The following is a 22,910-nucleotide window of genomic DNA, read 5'->3' as shown; positions in this document are numbered from 1 at the left end:
TATTGTGTGGGTGGGTGATCATGAGAGTGTGTTGACATCCTGGGGGACATGTTGCATCTTTCTGTTAAAAGGAAGACAGGCTTCAAACTGCCTCACCACTGAGGATGACACAGGGCACTATCAGTCCTTCCAGGTACAGCCAAAGTCTGTGTGTGTGTGTGGGATGAGGGGATGTTGGTGTGTAATGTTACAAGGTTGAATGTCGTTCTTGACTCTTTGTGGCTCTGACAGTGAAGGGGCTGTGTGGGTGCGCTTGAGAGTCTCTCCTTACCGAACATGGCTGCGAGTTACAAAAGCCGCAAACAAGGCATGGGGGCAGCAAAACCTGTAGAAAACCACCACGAAAGCAAAGCATCAAACTTTCAAACCTGAAACCGGAGGCATGACAAAAGGCAAGGTGAAAGGTGGCCTGAATTATGTTTTCATATCAACATAATGAGGAAACAAATTATTCTGATGACCGTTAAAGTGGTAACAAACCTGCGGTTAGATTTTTGTCCGACTTGCTTTAAGGAAGGCGCTTTACTGCTCTCATTGCATCCTTTTCGGTCACAGTAGTTCACTGTATTCTGCCTGCTCAAACATCAGACATCAGACAAATCCAAGTAGTCACTAGCTGCTGAAAAGAGTGGAGCATTCAGCAGCTTTAGCAGACAAATATTCATCTCAGAACTTAGTGGAAACCAAAAACGGAGCTAAAGAAAGAGTGAAAATTAGACTTGCATCAGATGGCCAGAAATAGGAATGCTAACGCTGCTCTGTATCTGCTGGATGTGTAAATAAGCAACTGTTTGCTAACAGATTCACCATATCAATACTGTAAGTTCCTGTAAGTTGTATTCCTGTGATATTCTAAGGTGTATGTTGGTTTTATTTGACCTGCTTTTGTTTTATAGTTTTTTCCACTTCTGTATTCATATTATTCTTTGCAAAGTGCTTTGTAAACCCTGCTTAGAAAACGTGGTGGAAAAAAAAAACATATTTTTTTCGGTAACAGAACATAATCCAGGCAACAATACAGTTTTTATCAAAACAGGTCAGTACTGGGATCTGACAAAGTTTCTGGGAGGTCAGACTGTCAGAAGTCACATGTGCTGTTGTTGGGTTTGAACGTTACCGTATCCTCGCAGGTTTCTAACTTTCTGTTATTGCAAGTTACAGCTGTGACTTGACAGTGCAAGATCCTGACACTGTGCACAGACAGGAGGATTAAGTCAAAGCGAAGCCATGGTGTGATTTCCCAGTCTCCAACTCAAGCTTAGTTTAATCTGCAATTCACAATGGACTATGGTATTCCTTGCTGAAATCCTACACTCAAATGTGGAAGGTAAATTGAAGTGAAGTATGGTTTTTTTTTGTTTTTTGTTTTTTAGCTCAGTGCTGCCTGCACATTCATAACATGACAGCATCCTCCATGCCCAGTACTTTGGTGAACGAGTGTTTTTTGATAAATAATTTAATGAAACCTGGATACTGGATGCCTGGTTACTGCTGTTGCAGAAGAGATTTATTAACATATTAAAGGTCAGTGTCCTCCTTGAGAAATATCAGATTCTTTAAAATTAATAATAATGAGAGAGAAGCATTTTTCAGCACACAAAAACCAGATGTTTTATACACCATGATGATCTTGCCTGGGTTGAAAAAGCTAATCGTAAAGGCATGAGGAACTCTCACAGTCCAGATGTTATAGTAGTTCAGTTACCTCAAGTTCAACATTCACTATGATTATAAGACTGTTTTTGGTCTGACAATGTTTAATCTTTGGGCTAATTCTGAAAATGTTCCCCCTTTTTAAAAAGCATATACTATAAACAGTCCAGTATCACTAGAAATTATGTAAATATTGGATGACTGTACACTGACTGTACACCTCAATAACTAATGTCCAGTTCCTACGTGCAGTACAAACACAAGAGCTAGTGTGTCTTTTATGTCAGGAGGTCGAAGGTAAGGGTGAGGAGGTTGTGGAGGTGAACAACAACAGATATCTATCACACAGACAAACAAGCCAAACCAGGACTGACAGCTGACAGACATTAACCGTGAGTAGAGGCAATTCATTGTTGGTTTTAGTCTCTGTATGGAGATTGCTGAATGGCCAGCCTTATCCTTTTAAGTATGTGTTTGTAGCAAACAGTCTTTGCTGATATGTAAAATATGCTACCACAGGCATCTATACTAATCTATGTGTCAGATATGTTAATTATCACCACTGACACTTGGGACCCTGATCTGTACATGAAGTAATGTGAGGCCATGCGTGGCAAAAGGTGAAAACAATCTTCATGTCCAGATGATGCCCAGGGCCGGGGCTGTGACACAGGCTCAGCTAGGGTCAGTTCTTGGTTTGAGTGGATGTAATCGGTGACAACAGCCAGAAGGTTGACATCCCCATGGCATAATCTTCAGAGGAGCTCAGATCTGCTCTCTGACTCCCTATGCACTGTCTCTGCATGCTGACAGAAAATTTCAGCTAAGACAACCAAGGCAGCAAGTAAAATATATGAAATTAATGATGACACAATCAATGCAGCCTCACATTAATCAGAAGGATATATTTACCCATACAATGTAACAAGAATTTAATAATGATCGCAGCACAGTCTTCCCACGTAACTGGTCAGCAACACATAAAAGATATTTCTCTGCCATCCTGCTGTTCTCTGGTACAATATACAGTATCTATAGGCGTCATCAGAACCCTTTTACTGGGGTATGTGCCCCAGTAAAATCACAGGATCAAGTTTTAATAGGCTCCTATATTTGGCAGTGATCAGGGTTTGTACACGACGGTGCGCAGGTGTGCACGTCATGCATGTTGTAGCCGGTGAACTGTGGCGTCTGGCTGTAGGTGGTAAACAAGCTAACATTAGTTTAGTTAACTAGTACGTAACCAGGCGTGGATGTTGAATCTGAAGTAAATCTGAGCTCTGTATATCAGTGTATATGATCAGCTCGACTGCTCCTAAAATTTATTAGTGTACTACATGAAATAAAATGAATACCAAGTATGTTGCATAATACATCACAAATAGCAGCCTGTGTTAAGGCTGGACTATTCATTCTGCATTTAATGAAAAGCCTATAAGGTAATATTTGATGCTCTTGACATACAGTCCAAATGATGAAACCGTCTGTGTCTAGAGACAGGTTAGTGATACCCAGCCATCCATTTCACAATACGATTTCAAAGTAAAGGGAGCATCGATATGCTATGTGGCCTTATGAGTTACAAACAACAATTGTGTTTTTCTAAATTAGTGATTTGTTGATAATTTGACTTGCTCTGTAAGTGTAAATTTGACAAATCAGATGGGTTGCTTGATAATCAAATTAGTTATTATTGTGAAATGCAGAAGAATGCAAAGAAACGTGCAATAAAAAAAACTGTGATTTGAGTAATGGGCAGCTTTATGTCTAGCAATGCCCCTAAGTATATCTTTGTGAATTTGATTTGGACCTGCCAGAGAAAAGCAGGCTTCCAAAAAGCAAAATCTGCTTTGAAAACCTTTGTTTTTATATGTACTGTAAGTAATTAAAGCCAGCTTATGATTCAATGGTACCAAATATTACTATGAAACCCTCCATTTGTTCTGCAGCATCCTTGGTATTGCACTGCTTCGTCTTTCATACAGCAAATACTTCTCAATCACATGAGACAACTTCTTTGCCTGCCTTCTTTCTTGTCCATATCAATTAGTTTTAAGATACATTTGATTGTAACCTACAGGGAGAACAAATAAGCCAAAACTTCATTAATTATTTATTCTTGTTTCCATTTCATTTACGTCAACCCAATTTTAATGCTTAATAACCCAAGAAAACTGTTATTCTTCTGACATTGAATGAAAAATAAGGACTGCTATAAAAACACTGCCATGAACAAACAGCTGGGATGGGATCTTCCCTGCTCTGGACATATGAGACATAAATAATCACCAGGGGACACAGACTCATTAATGTGCTGATTAATTGTCCCTGGTGAGAAACGTTCAGCTCAACATGTAAATGTGTCAGAGGATCCCGATGCAGCCCGGGCAGGGGCTTATTGTAAAATGACACATGCAGTGAGAAAACAAGATGCTTCTTAGGCACACAGTGTAAAACAGTTGTTTCTATTTTGATCCATTATGCAAGAAGAGGAAGATTTTTCAACTCTGATTTGATGAATACTGAGAAAGAGAGTTCTGTGGTGTGATGTAGTAGACCAGTTGTCATTTGATTTGTTTTGCCTTTTATTTTTTTGCTGCATTACTGTAAACAAACTACTGAACAGGAGAGAGGAGGAGAGGAGGAGGAGAAGGCAATGTGCACCAGGGAGAGGACTGGAGAAGAAGACGTGGTACAAGGGGGGAGAGGAGAGCAGCGGCTATATGTGAGGAAGGGAAAGGAATGGAGAAAAGGATGAAGGAAATAAGAAGACGAGAAACAGGGATGGAAGAAGTGAGGAGATGAGAGGAAGGCGAGGAGAAGTGAGGAGACTAGACCAGAAGATAGGAGAGGACAGGAGAGATGTGATGTGATGAAAAAAAGCAGAGGGGAGACAAAACAGGAACAGAAGCAGCGGAAATGGGGAGGAGACACAAAGGGAAGTGAGGAGAGGAGTGGAAAAAATGAAAGAGAAGAAGAGGACAGGAGAGGGGACAAAGGGAGAAAAGAAGAGGTCAGAGGAGAGGAGCTTTTTGAGCACAATGACCTGATGGCAGGAAAGGTCACTGGCACAGCAGTAAAGAACAGCATCTGTGAAGGCAGACTTTAATCATCTCCAACCACTTCACCAGCTCCTCCATGAAAGTGGCATTAAGAAGGTCATGAAATCTCTCTCTGCTGAAGACACAGAGAACAAGATGAGCTGCTCTCCTCAGAGATGATATAACACCATTTTTGCTCTCCATTTGAGTCCTTCTTATACACAAATCTGAGAAGGCGAAGATGAGGCAATAGCTGAACAGATGGAGCACTAAGACACTTCACCGATGGTAAGGAGGAAGTGTACACATGGCTGAGTTCACAGCGCCATTCTTCTGTCTGAACCGAAGTTACACTGGTGGCTTGTTGCTATGGTAAATACAGAGAAACAACAGCTTGAAATTATATATCTACTGTATATGAACTACCTCATCAAAGTCAAATTTAGCCAAAAGACAGTAAACACATGGGGCTTCATACCAGAACATTTTCACACCCTTATCCTAAAACCTTCTAACTTTTTGCTCTGAGGATTGTTCGTACAAGTGCTCCAAGTCAAATTCATTAAACCTGTCTTAAATGTCACATGTCATAAGACTGGCCCCCTGCAATGTCACATGTCATAAGACTGGCCCCCACAGGTTGTTCGAGCAAGCAGTTACCTTTTATTGTCAAGCAACATCTAGTGATGGCGTGAGGCAGCATCACTCTTTTCAGGAAATGCCTCAAAAAAACCCTCTGGTGGCTGTAGTAATGATGACAGGAGCGATGTGGAAGTCAGGTGACGCTGTTACAGATCGACAAACTGCGTATGGAGGAGGTTGGGGTAGATGGATGGTTCAACAAAACACTGCACTGCAGTCAACATTGTTTCTTTTTAACATTTGTTTTATAACCTTGAGCATGTTTATAATTGAATTACAATGATGAAGGCCCTCTAATCTAGAGGTCCTAACTAATGTTACCTTAAGAATTAAAAAAAATATATAGCAAATAAAAATGTACCAAATTTAGCAGTGTCAGTAGTCACATTGAAGGACCTGTAACAATAACACTACTGTCAACGAAGCGTCTTCAGAGTAGTGTTATTGTGACACAAAAGAGGGAGCTGTTCATAAAAACTATAATAATTTAAGCTCGTCTTGGTTTTATATTGTTATATCGTATTTCATTTCCAAACTCACTCACATTAAGACTTTATCATTTCAGGTCAAGTCAGTGTGAGACATGAATCATAACACAGGTCGGGACCACTTGTTAATTTTACTTGAAAATTCAAACTAAGACAAAATTGGCAAATGCTCTTAAATCACTTGTACGTGTTGCTTAACAATGCGTCTGTTTGTACTGGCGGTTCTTGCATAAGGACTATAGTTTTTATTCTCTGTCAACCAGAAAGTGACAGACTAACATTAACATTAGCTTTGTACTGCAGCAGTGGTTAGCACTGTCGCCTCACACCAAGAAGGTTCTGGGTTTGAGCCCGATACGTTTCTGTGTGGAGTCTGCATGTTCTCCCTGTGCCTGCATGGGTTCTCTCCGGGCGCTCTGGCTTCCTCCCACAGTCCAAAGACATGCAGCTTAGGTTGACTGGCGACTCTAAATTGCCCATAGGAGTGAATGTGAATGTGTGTGGTTGTCCAGGGTGGACCCCACCTCTCACCTAGTGTCAGCTGGGACTAGCTCCAGTCCCCCCAACACTGTGACCCTATTCAGGAATAAGCAGTAGAGATAAGGGAAGAATGGATGTAAAGTAATGAGTGCCATAAAAAGACTAGTGAATTGTTATATTGTTGCTACCTTGTTGTGTTTGTCAACTTATATCTACCACATATGACTTATACGTTATTGAGAGGCAGAGAAATAAAACAGAGAAGAGAAACGACTGGGCTTTAGAGGCTGTTGTCTTTGTTACATAAAATGTTTAAGGCAGTCAAGTAGATGTTACTCAAAGTTTGTTATATTCCCCTACTGGTTACAAGTGAAAGTAGAGAGAACTGAGACATCACAGTCCACCAACTGCAGCCTTTTCAGACGAAGCCATAAAATGCTCATGCAGATAACCTGCATGTCATCAGTCTATTCAGTATGACTGTGCAGTGCTGCTTCAGTTGTTGCAGGTTTCCTCAAGTTCCTGACACGAAAAGATTTTCAGTGCTCCGTGTCCTTTGACGTCATGCCGATGTGTGTGTGATACTGTACACCAACTTGTCTAATCACTCCCTGCAGTAGCCCTGACTAAGCCAGTTTTAAAAACACCCACCATCCTGGATCAGAGCCAGCTGGGTTTCCTTCAAACTCGCTGCTACAGTATCATCATAGCTGTTGGTTCCCTGGCAGCAGCTCCAGTATGACGCTGATACCTTCCAGAGAGCCTACAGTTCACCACCAACAGAGCTGTTTACACTGGATTCTCTGAGCTGCTCTGTTTGTGCTGCTCACTACTCTGTTTCAATGTTTTTTCTCCTTTTGTGTAAATGCAAACAACCCTGCCCACATGATGCGTGTACCGGTTCAGAAGTCAGAGAAAGAGCTGTCTGCCATTCAGCCTATACTGTAATGTGTAGACCTTTCAGGCTGCCAGAGCACTTACTGTGTCTCACTCACTCTGACATGCACAGATTTGTGGTCCCATTGAGCTGTGGATCAGCCTTTCACTACCAAAATGGGTTTTTAATTATAGGGACTTCAGTTTGACAACAACAATAACTAAAACACGGGCCTCCATACAAACGGAATATCGATCAACCTCTCTCCAATGGACGCAGCCTCATCTTCAGCATGAGAAGGTTTATATCCAGCAAACACAAAGCTTTCCCCATCCAGAAAACAGGGGCCCCAGAAATGGTTTGGAGACACTACCATTTTTCATACCAAAAAAGAAAAAGAAAAACACTGAATATTTTGAGATTATTCAAGTAAAGAGAGAAAGAGATGGTATTTCAAAGGGGGGATTTGTTGTAGTCTCAGAGTTTATGCTCACCAAAAGCCATGCAACCAAATAAATGATCATTTAGTGCTGATTGATTCTAAATCTGTACTGGGTTAAAAGCTAACAGAGATTTGCCTAATTGTTCCCTTTCCAAACTGTAAATTCAGCTGCTGTCTTTTCCTTATGGAAATCAGGGATACAAAGCAGAGGAGGCTGATAACTTTGTCAAACACAGATCATGCACATATTGTTCATAAGTACAATCAGTTCTAAAACCTGATGATTAAAAGCATCAGGTTTAAATATCCTATTCAACTTGCCATTGCTTCAGTAAACTGACTTTGGCTCTGGTAGGCTGGAGCCAGCTCTAGTGCAGGCATCCCGATGCCAACCACAGTCCAGTTCACAATGAAAACAGACTAGTGACATAACATTTACGAGTCACATATCGACATCTTTCAGCTCATGAGTCGACAGGTGAAGAGCAGCCTGTTCAAAACAGGCTAATCATCCATTTCAACTCAAAAAGACGGGTTGGCGATGCAACAATGCAGCCTGACGAGCTCCAGTCGAGATGTCAGGGGGGTGTTTTTAACTGAAACCTGCAATGCCCGATGTAAATCCGGACCAGTCTTACCTTTTTCATGTTATTGTGAACAGCAGCGGTTCGTTGCCGGTCACACAGGAATAGTTATCCAGCTCTTCATCTCGGCCGTAATATCACAGTCACCCGAGGGTTTATCTGTCGGGAAGGCAAACAACACGGTCCTATAACATCACTAGAAATATAACTGCCTTTTTTATCCCTTGGCTGTATGACACGGTTCCGCCGCAGTCATTGTTCGTCGGTCCTCCTCACAGTACAGCGGTCTTCTGATAGCAGCTCACCGGTTTATCCATCACGGCAGGGAAAACGCAGTTTGGAGGCTGCCGGTGATGCGGCTGCAGCAGCGTTTGGTCCGTCGAGACGCGGGATGGGGGAGGTGGGGGTGGGGATGGGGGCATCCGAGGACCCACGACAAAACACTCAGCTGCCAAAATGAACGAGTGATGCTCCTTGATGACTCAAGGGGAGCGAAAAGGAAATTTAAAGGGAGAATTAATTCAAAAATATGTTTTGCGTTGTAGCCTACTACAGCCCTTTGGATTTTTGTCAATAAAGTTTGATAAACTGTCTCCCAGTCAAATTTCAATCACAGTATCAATTCAGATCCTCTGTTGGCCGTTTGACAGGTTGAAGCCTACTGCACCTAAGGATTATGGTGAAACAGCTGCTGTGTATAGACCTGTGACATCAGCCTGCACATCTGGTATTGATTAGCTGCTGTTGCCTGCTCCTGAAGATGGGTTTAAATTAAAATCGAAAGCCTGAGAAAATTGCCACCATGCCTCTGTCCCCTTTTTAAAAATCATTATTCTTATATCTTCTTATTATTATCTCTAATAATCCAACATAATCTAACCTATAGCATAAAATTTCAGAAAATGGTTCTATTCTATTCTACTTTGTTCTATTTTAGTTCCTAAATGTTATGGCACCCAATACTAACTAAAAAGTTTAGTGTTTGTTATTTACAGTAAGTGTAAGCTACTGTAAATAACATATCCTACATCGATTAAATAGCAGCACATCCTCAGCTTCAATATTATCTACTGAAATTATATTGCAGGGCATTTCTCTTAGACTACATTAGTTTTAGCTGTATAATAAACTGCCAGCTGAGTGTTAAAATAAAGGTCAAAATAAATAGGAATAAATAGACATTTAGGCCTATATACTTATGTTTTCTGTTTATAAATATAAAATGTGGTGTTGTAAAGTGTTACTGTTTTGATAGTTTATTGCTTTTTGGTTTTATTTGTCTTTTTTCTAACTACATTTTCACTCAGCTTCATTTCTAGGAGAGAGTCCTCTGCAATTCTGATGGGTCAATGCTGAACACTTCTTTGAGTGTTATGTCACCCTAACAGTCATAACTGACTGAGTCTAAAAACAAACTCTTGCTAAACTCCCCCCAAAATTTCCAGAAATATATTAAACAATATGAGGACACAACTTCAGTGTCCTCAGTGGTACCAGAGGCAAGATTCACCATGATTCTGTCATGGATGCTCAGTTATTTATTGTCTACGGAGCAGCTACAGGGTTTTAGTCTATATGACCTCACCACTACAAGCCATGCATTTTGTCAGTGTAACAATAAGCATACAGCCTGTGAAAGCTAGTTTAAATTGCATTTTCCTTTTATTTATGAAGCTATTCATGAATGTTTGTCAAAGTGAATAATGGCCACACAGATATCTGGACACACAAATGCAAACATTGCAGGAGCACACACACACACACACACACACACACACACACACACACACACACACACACAGAGGTCTGAGCCACCAGCAACTGCATGAATATGACTAATCTCCAGTTTGAAATCAAACTGACAATAAAAGACAATCTGTCCTCTCCAGAGTAATGCCCAGTAGTCCAAACATTAAGAATGGCTGATTGGATAAGACCATGACTAATAACGCTGCATCTGATCCAAGGGTGGATATCCAAAGGGGCACCAATAGAGCCAGTGGTTATATTGTATAAGCTGAATTCTTTTTGTTCAGTTTGTCCTTTTCCATACAGTACATCTGCACAATGTGATACAACAGTAACAATTAGCTCATCGTCTAGTTCAGCTTGTGAACTGTATCTCGATACCTGACTGTAAGTTTTCTTTTGTTTTTATTTGTCCATTAGCAGCCTGTTAGACCAGATTATTGAACACTTGTTAGAGGATGCCCATTTTGTCTTTAAAGTATGGCTATGGGTCACTGATACATGCGCCCTCTAGCTTTAGGCTGAAGCCATTCAAACTGTGTAACTGTGGGCTAGATGTCTCTGCAGTGTTATTCAGCCACTGAACACTGTTTAGTGACGACTGAATCTGGACATCAGACTATGTAACAGTAGGCCCCTGGGCACAAAAGATGTAGAGGGCCCCCCACACCTCCTACTTGGGAGCAAAACATGCAGGCTGAAGTAAGTTTTTTTGGTCATTCTGCATCTTTTAATGATTGCCACTTATCTGTGTCTCTCTGTGGTCTCGTTCAGTGCACTGGGCTGCAACAGTTAGTGGTTTCATCAAGCAGTCAGTCAAAAAAATGTATGTGGGAGTATTTTGATAATCAATTAATTATTTAAGTGGGACTGGCTTATTCAGGAATAAGTAGTATAGATAATGGACGGATGGATGCCCAGGAGCTGCTGATACAGTTCTACAGAGGAATCACTGAGTCTCTTCTCTGCACCTCCATCACTGTCTGGTTTGGCTCAGCAACCAAACAGGACAGGAACAGACTCCAGCGGACAGTCTGACATCAGTGTCAGCCTGCCCACCATGGAAGACCTGTACACCTCATGGGTCAAAAGGATGGCAGAGAAAACATCTGTAGACCCCTCCTCTCCTGGATATAAACTGTTTGAACTCCTTCGCTCTGGATGGCGCTACAGGTCACTGTACGCCAAACCAACCAGGAGAACAAGGACAGTTTCTTCCCCATCAGGCCTCAGTGCAATAGCTTGTAAATATACCATTATATATATTTATCTATTATGTAACAAAATAATATTCTTTCCATACAACATTGTGACACATTGTTCGCAGAGTGAAAATAGTTTTAGCTTTGTCTCTGGCCACCCTGTATGTGCTCAGGCCAATGAGCAGTGTATGATGTAGTGAGGGATTTTGGAGGAGGGAGAAAGCTGTTCCACCATCAACTGCCAAGCTCTGTTGTGAGTGTGATCAGATCAGTTCGTTCTGTCAGTGGCAATCTGTTTTATATAACTATTCCCATATTCAGCACTGATTAAGAAACTGTTTCTCTGATCATTCAGACAGCATTTCTGCCAGGTGTATGCGCTTGTGTTGCTTTTACTCTCCAAACCTCTGATGCTTACAGCTACTTAAGATTCATTTTGAATTTGGAAATGTTGTTTGGATTCAATTTGTGACAGACAGGTGGACACAAGACAGGGCATTAAAACTAATGAAGGAAAATTATTAAGTATTTATTCATTTTTAATTGTCTACAGCCTTGCCAGGAGATCTGTGAGCATGTATCAAGGCACAGTGTTGATTAATTTGAGTTGATTGCTAATTGCTAACATGCTCACATTGACAATGTTAACACACTGATGTTCAGGAGGTTTCATTTTTGTCATGTTCACCATCTTAGTATTTTAACATGCTGACATTTGCTAATTAACACTAAACACAGGCACAGCTGGGATTTGGTTAAACAGAACCCCTTCACAAATAAACACCGAACCTGAAGATGCTGGTAGATGGAGAGTTCAGGGATCACAAAAGTTATTAGAATTCATCGTGAGGAAGCAAAAATATCATTAGGATTGATCTTCTGGGGGCTATGAATGTGGCAGTTCTTCCAATAGGTGCTGTTTAACTAACTAAAAAACAAAAATGTCAACCTAATGATGGTCTCAGATAAAGTGATAACAGAACATTGGGTTTCATTTTCTGGGCACCAAAATGAAAGTCTGCACAAAATTTCATATAAATCCTTCCTAATAAACTTAATATAAGGTAGATATAAATTGACATCTGACAGCAAGAACTGCACCTCAGTCACCGACAGTCAGTCAATCGTGTGGACTCTTTAATAAACAGAAGAAACTGAGGAACTAAAAATATTATAAATAAAATACATGCCCTCACCTTTAAAGCAGTACTACAAACATTTTACTTCACCAAGATTAATCTCTGCTAAATTCTGTCATCACAATTGGTATTAGTCTCTATATGAGTGAAATATCATTTAACTCCATATGTTGTTTTATGTTTTATTCCAGTAAAGCCTAGAGTGGGTGGCCAGTAGCCTGCATAACTGGGTTCTTCCTGTGGAGGATATGCATTAAAATGCAGACTGCTTGTGCCCCCAAGACATCACGCCAATTATTTGCCTCTGTGGGAGCAACCTATTTGCGGATGAGCTTCCTAAAATAAGACCAGAGAGTCACAACCACTCTACATCCTTTCTGATTCCTGACTGGACAGTTTAGACGGGCACGTGTTACCTCTCGCTGTGACCCTGCAGGACCATCTATGGCTGTGGGAAGGTAGTAACAGTGGTCACCATACAAGCACATGCTTTTGGTTGTGTTCACACCCCTGCAGAGGAAACTCAGTCCCACTATGCATCTCTGCATCTCCATTTTACTGAGTGTGGAGATCTGTACAACTTGCCCAAGGCTCTGTCAAACAACTCCCAACTTTTCTTCTGCCATGAACACACACAGAGCACATAGCCTGTTTCTGATGTCAGGAATCACGAATGGGAAGAGAACGGTGCACACAGATCAGTTAAATGTACCAAAGAGTAAAAATAACAGACATCATTTTGGAGGTGTATGCACTGGTGTATCCTCAGTGCTGTTGTTTTCCATTTATTTTCAAAAGCTTTAATTTTTAAAACAGCATGTACTTGCTAATTAGGTGACTAATTGGATACCCCTCTCTCTGGCTTTGAGTGTGTCATCAGGTTTCACACTGTAATCCAGATCATTTACTTAATTTCCACTGACAATTTACAGCTAAAGAAAATATGTTTAAATCACTGTAAACAGTTGTGTTTCCTGTCATATAAAATTGCACTTGGCATCACATGTGCAGCAAATATGTGCTGTTATTGTAGTTAAAAGGTCAATGCATGGTATCACGCACCAATTTAGCCAAAAACAGAAACGTTTCCAGATATGAATCGAGATTACAGCATGGTAATCTAGCATTGTGGGCATTAAACAGGCTGGCAAAGACAGTCTGCAATGCACAGAGGCGGTGGGATGTCAGGGGCAGCTGACAAGAGGATGTTAGGTGGGCGAGTGGCATTTCATCATACAATCCATGTACAGTAATCAATGACCACTCACCGGTGGAGGGAAAAGGGGTGGAAGAGAGCAAGAGTGCCACTGGGCCTGTCAGATAAAAGCACTGAAGGAGAAAAACAGGAAACAAGGGGAGGATGCATTGAATTTGGCAGGGGGTGCAACAGAGAAGAGTGAGGACTTAAAAGAGCACAAATTGTGAGAAAGATGCAGAGATTCAAGTCAGCAGATGATTATGAAACCCCTGGCTTGATAAGGGGAGACACACAGACAGTTTCTTTTGTATAATCCAGTTCTCACTCATCACTCTTCAGATCAAAGAAATAAGCACATTTGAATGACAAATCGGTTGTTCTTTGTCTTTTGCTTCATGTGTTTTTATTTATTTTCCCTTTAGTGTACTTTTAGAACCAGCATTGTTCATGTAGTGTGCAGGATGTGTACTTCCAGGTACAGGCTGTTTTACCTTTCACTAGACCATGGAGCAAATCTGGTCAACTATGACACTATTTTAAAACCGCCACCAGCCTTGTAAACCCACTCTTCAGGCAGCACTGCAGATGGGTTTTTAAAAGTGAACTCAAACATCTACTGCCTGGATTCATGTTTGAAAAAGAAAAGAAAAACAGGAAGTGTTGAGACAAACTACTTTCAGAATAGCTGAGCGCCACTTCTTCCAGTGTAGAAGTAATCTATCAAAAGTAGAGTGATTTTAGATCAATGAAACTGAGCCAGGCATGATTCATGAGTCATGCACATGTAGGACATTATTTTTTAACAGAGAATTGAATGTACAAAAGATTAAGGAATATAAGATTGGTTACAAACAATAGCAATCTATTATGGTCATTAATTGTATTGTGGGTGCTCTGATGTGCACCAGATTAACGAACATGTGCTGAGTGGGTTCAGGCACAATACTCTGTCAACCAGACCATGAACACATGGGTATAGGGCTAAACTGTTCTAATTTATTTGTCTCTTCTCTTTGCCTGGCTTATATGCTGTAGTACTCTGATACAAGAACATCACAATTCTGAGGATTTAACTGTAAAATCCAGTGCTTTATTCTTTCTAATTCAAAATAAACACTGGCAGACAATTAAGATCCTTGTTTAGCTCATCAATCATATGACAACAAAGCAGCAGCCTTGCAGGAAAACAAGGCCATCATTCATTCAGTAGAAAGTCATCAATCATAGTCTATGTATGGATAATAATAATAACAGCAACAATAATAATAATAGGTAACAGCTAAACTCCCGAAGTCTTCTTTTTGGCCAAGTTGACACTGTATTATTAAACATCATTATGTCCACTTTGTAAATATCATCAAGGCTAAAATCGGCAGACCAATGTTTAGATTATATTTAAAATATTCCAGAGTACCATTTAGAGCAAAGGCCAATTTTACGGCCATGCTGACCATATGATCCAATTACTGACCAACTGTCACCTGCTCATCTTCAGAAATGTCCAGAAATGCTGAAACTTGGAGCACACAGACTCAGTGGTGTCTACACTGGGAAGAAAAAAAAATACAGTTATTAGTTGTTATAATTCTCTGCTCACACATTTGACTGCTCTGCGACTAATACCACATAGCCACAGTTGCTGGCTACTCATTGAAAAGTTATATTTAGAGTGCTGACTCATTCACCAAACTATTCCTGGGAGTGAGGACTAATCACCTTTGCTATTAGACTACTTATAATTGTATATATTTAATTGGGTGAAAAGCCTTTTTCATAGTGCTATGCTTAAGACTACTTGTTCAGTAAATTAATTTTTTTAATTGTTAAGGTCTGGACACCTCAGTAAACACAGCCAGCTATGAAGGATTTTTATCTGAGCAATGCTGGAAGGGGTGTAGGCTTAAAAAGAGGACAGCAGCCAGCTCAGATCAGGACTCTTACCACTCACAGCGTTATTGTGCCATCTGTTGGTTTTACAGAAAACTGCAGCAGTGTGTTATTAGTGGCAAGGACACTATGAGACAATACAACAGCGCATCCTACAGTACATCCCCACATCCCCACTTCAAATCTAGGATCATTTGCACTGGCCAGGTGTTGACAACAACTTAAAAAAAGGATAAATTTTATTACCAGCATGAACCATTTCACTTTGCTTATTTTTATATAATTACTGTTTATTACATTTATAACCTACAAATAATGCCTGCACTGTTTATTGATCACTGTATTTTTACATCTTTTTTATATTTTTTTATTGATTGAAATGTTAAATATTTGTATTTATGGCAACGTGGATCGTTTCTTTTGAGCAGAGGGCAGCTGTAACACTATGGAGCAACTTACACCTGAGATTAATACATTTCTTTGAATGTCGATACTTGCATTAGTGGCACTGAACTGACAATGTTTTTCCACCACCCTATTGGTAAAATGCCCTGTTGAATATGAGGCCTACACACAGATGAAAACTACCAGAGAATTTTAGTAACAAGATGTGAATAATATAGAACTAACATGGCTTTCTGAGATCCCGTAATCATAAAATTATGTACACTGCGGTGTCTTTTCTTTTACCATTTATCCAATAAGTACACCATGCCATAAAATATTCAAAATGTTGAATGTACATGGCAATGTTCATACATAAACAACAGCATTTTAGGGTTAATTACTCTCTTTACTATGCATTATAGTAACAACAGCAGAACTGTTTGGTTTGAGTGAAAGTGTTAAGATATTTACATTAAACAAATGTAACACAACCACAGGCATCAACATCAAATGATTTATAGAAATTATAATGTACCATCTGACATACTGTTTGTGTTCAACCAGTGGCACAACAACTTAGTGGCAGCCCATTCTACCGTACTGGGCCTTCATTCAATAACTCAGTTCCTATAAAAGGACAACCAGTTGTTCTTGCAAACAATAGACTGCCAACCATCTTCCTACATAAAGCCTCACTATAATCAATTACAAAATGGCACAAACTCACACAAGGAAAAATGAACATCAGTCAGTCGAGGCTATGGACACCGTGGTAGATGCAACATGGACATAAACAGTCAACAGCAAAATGTAACATAGCCATGGTATATTGCATGGGCAATATAAACTCCAAAACAAGTGCAGTCGAACAACTATTATCCCTACAGTATATGTTAATTCAAAACTGGAAGGATGTGCATTTTTGAACACTGCCTAATGTAAAACTGTGCTGCTGTGTTACTGTGTTGTGTTGTTGATTTCAAGTTGCAATGTATACATTGTAATTCGCAATCATCATCTTCCTTGGTATGGCTTCCCTAGACTCTCTCAGATAATAGCACCATAATCACACAAACACAAAATTACCAACAATAAACAGAGAGGCTGTGACACTGCCAAGGACATGAACAGACAATTCAGTAATCAACAGACCTGAATCACTGCCCTGGTATTTTACACATGTAGCTGTAAAAACAAAATAAATATCCTCAGGAGTGCATCAACAATTAGCTGGTCTGGTCCTATCCCTATATCAGAACAAGAGAGTAACTCTGGAACACACACAGTCTCTGTCAATAGGGTCTGCTGGAGCTCCACTGCCCCCGCAGCATGCTACAATATCAATGTAAACAATCGTAATTGATTGAAACGCGGCATGTCTGTAGAAAATATACGTGTAAACACAAAGAAAAACAAAAAAAGTTTTTCCCCTACAAAATCACAGGCGTCCAATATATCTTTTCACCCAATGTTAGACGTTATGATTTATTTATTTATTGTCGTGGAGGGAGGAGCAGTGACCCCTCGGTGGGCGGGGTTGATCCGGTCGGAGGGGCGGGGCACTTGAAAGGTCAAAGTTGAATACATTTCGTCTTTTGTGCCAAGCAGAAGAGTGGAGTCCGATTGTACGGCGGCGTCTCTTCCCTCTTCCCCGAGTCCTTTTAAAACTCCCTCCCGAACCTCTCCCCTTTTACCCTTGCCACCCTACCCACCCCCTGAACACGTTTCACGGGACGGTTCGAGTAAGTATTCCAGAAATATGGCTTTGTTTCTGAGTGAAGGACAGGGATAACTCTCTGTAGGCCGCGGGATCAGACTATTTTCTGGATGGATGATGCTAACGCTAGCGACTTAGATGGAAAATTATCTGTGTTCATCCTGATGAGTAATCAGTTGCTAGCTGCTGTTGTTCTAGTGAAATTTACATTTTTGGTAGTTAATTATTACAACTATAATGATATGTAGGCATTTGGGAAGTTTCGGTCGAAATGTTACGGTGCTAACTAACTTATCCTTGAAATCTTGTTTGCGTGACTAGGTGTGAAGCGTTTCCAAAAACAACGTTATCATTACCCCATGATCTTTGTTATTGGTACTATCGGTCTGCAGTCAGTGGAAACCTGTTAAAATATAGGGACAACGTTGGTAGCTTGCATGTAGCGTGAGGCCTTGAAAATAAAGTAACAAGCTATGTCGCCACTGCTGTTCATTATCAGGAAATAGACAGTGCCACAGTGAGACAGTGGGGCATTGTGCTAACGCTGAATGAGTGGACCCGAGCCAGCCTAACGTGAATTACTGGCCTGAAACGTCTCATTCTTTCGAAGCGACTAGTTAGCGTAATTGAACCGCAGAACAAGTCTACAAGACTTTATCTGCCTGCATCACTTTATTGATTCCCACTTGTATCAGATTCTTAGTAAACAAGGCTTTCTTCTGACATGTCCTCTTACTTTCCAGATACTACTTTTTTTCCCACTAATGGTCACATTTTCCACTCTATTGCAGACATTGACCCAGTGACCATAGACTCACTCTGTTGGCCAGGTTAGCGTCTGGATTCAGCTGCAGCAATGGACTCAAGTCTGGTTGGAGGAGGACTTAATGTCACCTTAACCATCAGGCTACTCATGCACGGGAAGGTGAGTGTGACTGCATGCAGTGTTTGGTAACAAATCTGAGCCACACTTCAAGTTCTGCAGTCATTCCCAAATATAATCAGAGTAGTCCGCATTTCAATTACTGTGAAATAAAAATGAACAAACTTGGGTATTCTCTGCGGTGACCTTGGAGAATAAGTAATGCTAACATGCATTTTTGTTCTTATCTGTAGGAGGTTGGAAGCATCATTGGCAAGGTAAGTTTGTTTTTACTGCCAGAATGATGGTATCTACATCTTGTCCCTTAGTGGGTTTTGTAAATAATGGAAATGTGTGCTTTCCTTACAGAAAGGAGAATCCGTTAAGAAGATGAGAGAGGAGGTAAGATGTGTTTTTTTGTTACGTGGTCAAGCAACAGGAAAAGTGAACACTGACTCTTACATAATATGATAATGCTGTGACCGATTTTATAGTTACCGTTTTGTTACCACTGTCTGTGCAGAGTGGTGCTCGCATCAATATCTCAGAGGGGAACTGTCCAGAGAGGATCATAACCCTCGCAGGACCAACCACCTCCATCTTCAAAGCCTTTTCCATGATCATTGAGAAACTGGAGGAGGTTAGATTGGCTTCTTAAACAAAACCCTTTGCAGCTTTAGAAGTTAACTATCAGATTTTCTAAGTTTTCTTACTTTTCCTCCAGGACATCAGCACCTCAATGACTAACAGTACGGCCACCAGCAAACCACCAGTCACCATGCGCCTCGTTGTGCCTGCCAGCCAGTGTGGCTCCCTCATTGGCAAAGGTGGCTGCAAGATCAAGGAAATCAGAGAGGTTTGTCATTTTGTGTGTTCATTTATTGTAGTGTTTGTAATGGTCTTATCCCTTATGTGACCAAACTTTGTGTCTCTGCAGTCAGCAGGAGCTCAGGTACAAGTAGCAGGGGACATGTTGCCCAACTCAACAGAGCGTGCCATCACTGTTGCAGGGACCCCGCAGTCCATTATTGAGTGTGTCAAGCAGATCTGCGTCGTCATGCTTGAGGTGTGGACACTTTATTGTGCTGTTACTTGTTTGGAAACTTACAATCTTGATTATTGATACTCTTGATGGTTTTTGTGTTACTGTTGATGTTACTTCAGTGATCACTAGTGGATGTTTCTGGTTTCTTAGTCACCACCGAAGGGAGTGACCATCCCGTACAGACCCAAACCCTCAGGCTCTCCTGTCATCTTTGCAGGTGGTCAGGTAAACAATGGATGCGTTTGTTTGTTCCTTTCAGTTTGTCACTCGTACTGTTTAGTCCTGCTGGTATGCTGTCTGTAGCAGGTTTTGCTTTGTTCTTGTACCGCACCAGGGACAAGGGATTGATGGACACTGGATTATACTGTGTCTGACACTGCCACACCCCCTAATTGCTGCTTTCTCTTTGCAGGCATATGCTGTCCAAGGGCAGCATGCCATTCCACAGCCTGATGTAAGTGAAGGGCCTTCTGTAAGTGATACAAAATATTTGCAACTTCGGTCCTGGGAAGCCATGCCACCTTATTTCATCTCTCTGATTCCTTCCACCCCCAAGACACCACTGCTTGATAGACGCATCCATTTAATATTTCCAAAGATTATAGATAAAATTTCTAACATCAACATTTTTTTTCTTTTTTTCACCTTTAGTCTCAGCCATGGGTCCCATGATCCTTTTCACATTTTCCTGTCATTATCATTATAACTTATTACAAATGGAAGTAATTAGCACAATTCCAGCTTTGAAATGTCATTTCCTCACTGATGGTTCCTGTGTTCGTTTCTTCTCCATGTCTTTTCCTGCGTTGTTTCAACAGCTCACCAAGCTTCACCAGCTGGCCATGCAGCAGAGCCCCTTCCCCATTGCACATGGCAACCAGGGCTTCCAGGGTACGTGGACAGATTGAAAGCAAGAATGTGATTGTTGTAGATTTGTAATAATCCACTTAGTCAGTACTCTCACTGGGTTTCTATGCATTTCTTTAGCTGGGATGGATGCCTCTGCACAAACCGGCTCTCATGAGCTGACCATTCCGAACGATGTATGTTGCATTTATCTTTTATTAGTAGCCTGTTTTCTTGGTTTCCTTTGACTAGTGGGACTGAGGGTGTTGATGAATTCCTCATGTTTTTGTCTTCTTCCACAGCTCATTGGCTGCATCATTGGTCGTCAGGGTGCAAAGATCAATGAGATCCGTCAGATGTCAGGGGCTCAGATCAAGATTGCCAACCCTGTGGAGGGCTCAACTGACAGACAGGTCACCATCACTGGCTCCCATGCCAGTATCAGCCTGGCTGAGTATCTGATCAATGCCAGGTAAGGAGTCTGTAGGGTAGTGCAGCTCACCTGTCACAGAGCAGCAAGTTGACAGGAACACAGTATAGCAGTGTGTCAAGTCTTACTTTTTGTCGGTCTGTTTTTCTAGAGTGCAGTTTGAGGGTTTAGCATCCAATGGACAATAATGTATTAAGTTTTTTTTTTTTTAAAAGAGGTGGTATTGTGGCCCTTTTTGAGCCATTGAGTGTATTTTAAATTCCCTTTGACATTTTATTCCCCTAAAGTTAAGATTCTCTAAGGCTGATTTCGGAAGTTAACATAAAATTTACATTATTTATGAGCACCTGCTCTGATTGGCTGGAGATGATGACTCAACTTCACTCTCAGCCAATCAGAATAGGACCTAATGAATCTTATGGTGGCTGTTGCTCGTTGCTCTTTACCTTGCATAATGGCTGACTTGTATGAAAAGTGCTAAACAAACTTTGAGTAATTAGGGTGGGAAAATGGTTATTAGAATGTAATCATTACCTAGGATCAGTCGGGTCTGATTTACAGACCATAAATCTGATGAAGATGGGATAAATATTAAACGAAGCAGTGAATAATAGATTGTTCTTGCACCTCTGGGTTTGATGTCATGTTTCACACAGCTTTTTTTATTTATTGCCAAATTGCAGCAGGTATTTCAGGACAGCATATGATGTTTTGCGAAAATCATGTGATGCGTTCATGCTCATGCTGAGATGGTCTGAGCATAAACGCAGTCAAAGTGATCATCCCGTATTAAATATGGCTGCACATCAAGCAATGTGTCAATATTTAATCTATTGTATTTGGAACCAAGCATTGAGGTTGAAGGCTTTCTGTTTTTTCTTGGGCTTCTCAGGCTCTCTTCTGAAGCTACTGGACTTGCAGCCAACTGACATGGAGGCTCTTCATCAGCACCTAATATAACCCCCCCCAACACTTTTTACCAAGAGGTCTCTTATTGACCTTAATGCAAAAACCAAGTACTATAAAACTCACTCTTTTTGCCTCTGCTTTGATTTAGACACTCACTCAGTTGTAATTACACTATCATCATGATATTGGTATTTTATTTATTTATTATGTTTTCAAAATGCCTTTGCATATAGTTTTAAAGACTTCCTTCTGTTGTAGTTTTTCCTCTTATTTTACTGTATATCTGTATGATCCTCTTTATAGGTAAAAAAAAAATTTTAGAATCTGAAAAGGCATAAGTAATGTTTTTCTTATGTCAGATATTTCTTAGAAAATGTAAAAATGAAGAAAAAATACAGTAACATTATAGATGGCCTGTTCTTTCACTTCCTTTTAAATATCTATTTATTTTTTATTTAATATACAGCTCCTTGTAAGAGTAGAAATCATTGGTATTTGCCATCTTCTATTTGAAGCTGTACTTCCTGATTGAGACATTGTGGGTTTAATGGGTTTCAGTGGGTGTAGATGATCTCCAGTTGAAGCTGTATGCAGGAACAACCTTTAGTCGGAAGGTAATTTTCCCCTTGTTAAGTGCAGTTTCAATGGAGAAGTTTAAGCTACAGTATGGCTACGTTCACTTTACAGGCCTTTATGTGACTCCGTGTGCGAACGCCATGGACACCCTAAGCTGCCATGCATGTGCATAGTTAACGGAAATGTGAGCCGCATGCAGGAATAACAGTGTGATTTGTGTGACAGTCGATTAGCACAGTTCCCTGAAAGGCTGCTTGCTTTTGATATGTTTCTTCCAGTTTTTTCTCCTCCATAAATGTTCAACAAAAATGAAATGTTCTCATCTCTCCATTGACCCTGTTGCTGTCCTCTGTGTTTATTTTTACCGGCCTGTGAGGGGCCGAGACCGATGACAGGCGATATGCGCACATACACAAGAGCAAGGCGTAAAAAAAAAAAACCACATGAATCTGACTGTTAAATATTGGATGTGAATCAGATCTAGGACCACATGGAGGTGGTCTAGATTCAGTGTAAAAAAAAAAAAAAATCCTATTTGGTTTGTTCACACATTCATGAAAAGATCTGAGTCACTTGGAAGGGAACAAAACCAACTTGGGTCACTTCAGCAGGTAATGTGAACATAGCCTATGTCTCACCTCTGGTTTGCTGATTGTTTTGTGTCATTCCTGTGTTTCTATTATTTCTTGATCAGGACTTTTTAGCATTGTTGTGTATTGGACTCTGACATGGGTGGGGGGGCCTTGGTGAGCAGGA

General features: G+C 40.6%; 2 protein-coding genes across 4 annotated transcripts in view; one reads left to right on the top strand and one right to left on the bottom strand.

The window, feature by feature from the left end:
* The window catches only part of dlgap4a (discs, large (Drosophila) homolog-associated protein 4a), an 86,225-nt gene extending 77,587 nt beyond the window's left edge, over positions 1 to 8,638 (bottom strand). For both annotated transcript variants that reach the window (XM_020610605.1, XM_020610606.1), the window contains exon 1: positions 8,262 to 8,638. The gene's annotated coding sequence lies outside the window, so the exon portion shown is untranslated. The remainder of the gene's footprint in view (positions 1 to 8,261) is intronic.
* An 8,715-nt stretch (positions 8,639 to 17,353) lies between these two features.
* On the top strand, positions 17,354 to 22,592 carry LOC109966128 (poly(rC)-binding protein 2-like). 2 transcript variants are annotated; one of them, XM_020610755.1, is made up of 13 exons: positions 17,354 to 17,511; positions 18,278 to 18,411; positions 18,603 to 18,626; positions 18,718 to 18,750; positions 18,872 to 18,988; positions 19,073 to 19,204; positions 19,286 to 19,414; positions 19,544 to 19,618; positions 19,806 to 19,865; positions 20,212 to 20,284; positions 20,381 to 20,436; positions 20,542 to 20,711; positions 21,562 to 22,592. In XM_020610755.1, exons 2-13 carry the CDS (start codon positions 18,343 to 18,345, stop codon positions 21,596 to 21,598), a joined length of 975 nt encoding a protein of 324 aa, XP_020466411.1. In that variant the 5' UTR covers positions 17,354 to 17,511; positions 18,278 to 18,342; the 3' UTR covers positions 21,599 to 22,592. The 2 variants fall into 2 exon arrangements, with proteins under 2 accessions (XP_020466411.1, XP_020466412.1); XM_020610756.1 differs by having other exon boundaries at positions 17,355 to 17,511; positions 19,806 to 19,847.
* The last annotated feature ends 318 nt before the right edge of the window (positions 22,593 to 22,910 follow it).

The sequence above is a fragment of the Monopterus albus genome, unplaced genomic scaffold, assembly GCF_001952655.1.
Source record: "Monopterus albus unplaced genomic scaffold, M_albus_1.0 scaffold106.1, whole genome shotgun sequence".
NCBI lineage: Eukaryota > Metazoa > Chordata > Actinopteri > Synbranchiformes > Synbranchidae > Monopterus > Monopterus albus.
The sequence above is the reverse complement of the archived record's forward strand: the minus strand, read 5'-3'. Positions and strand labels throughout refer to the sequence as shown.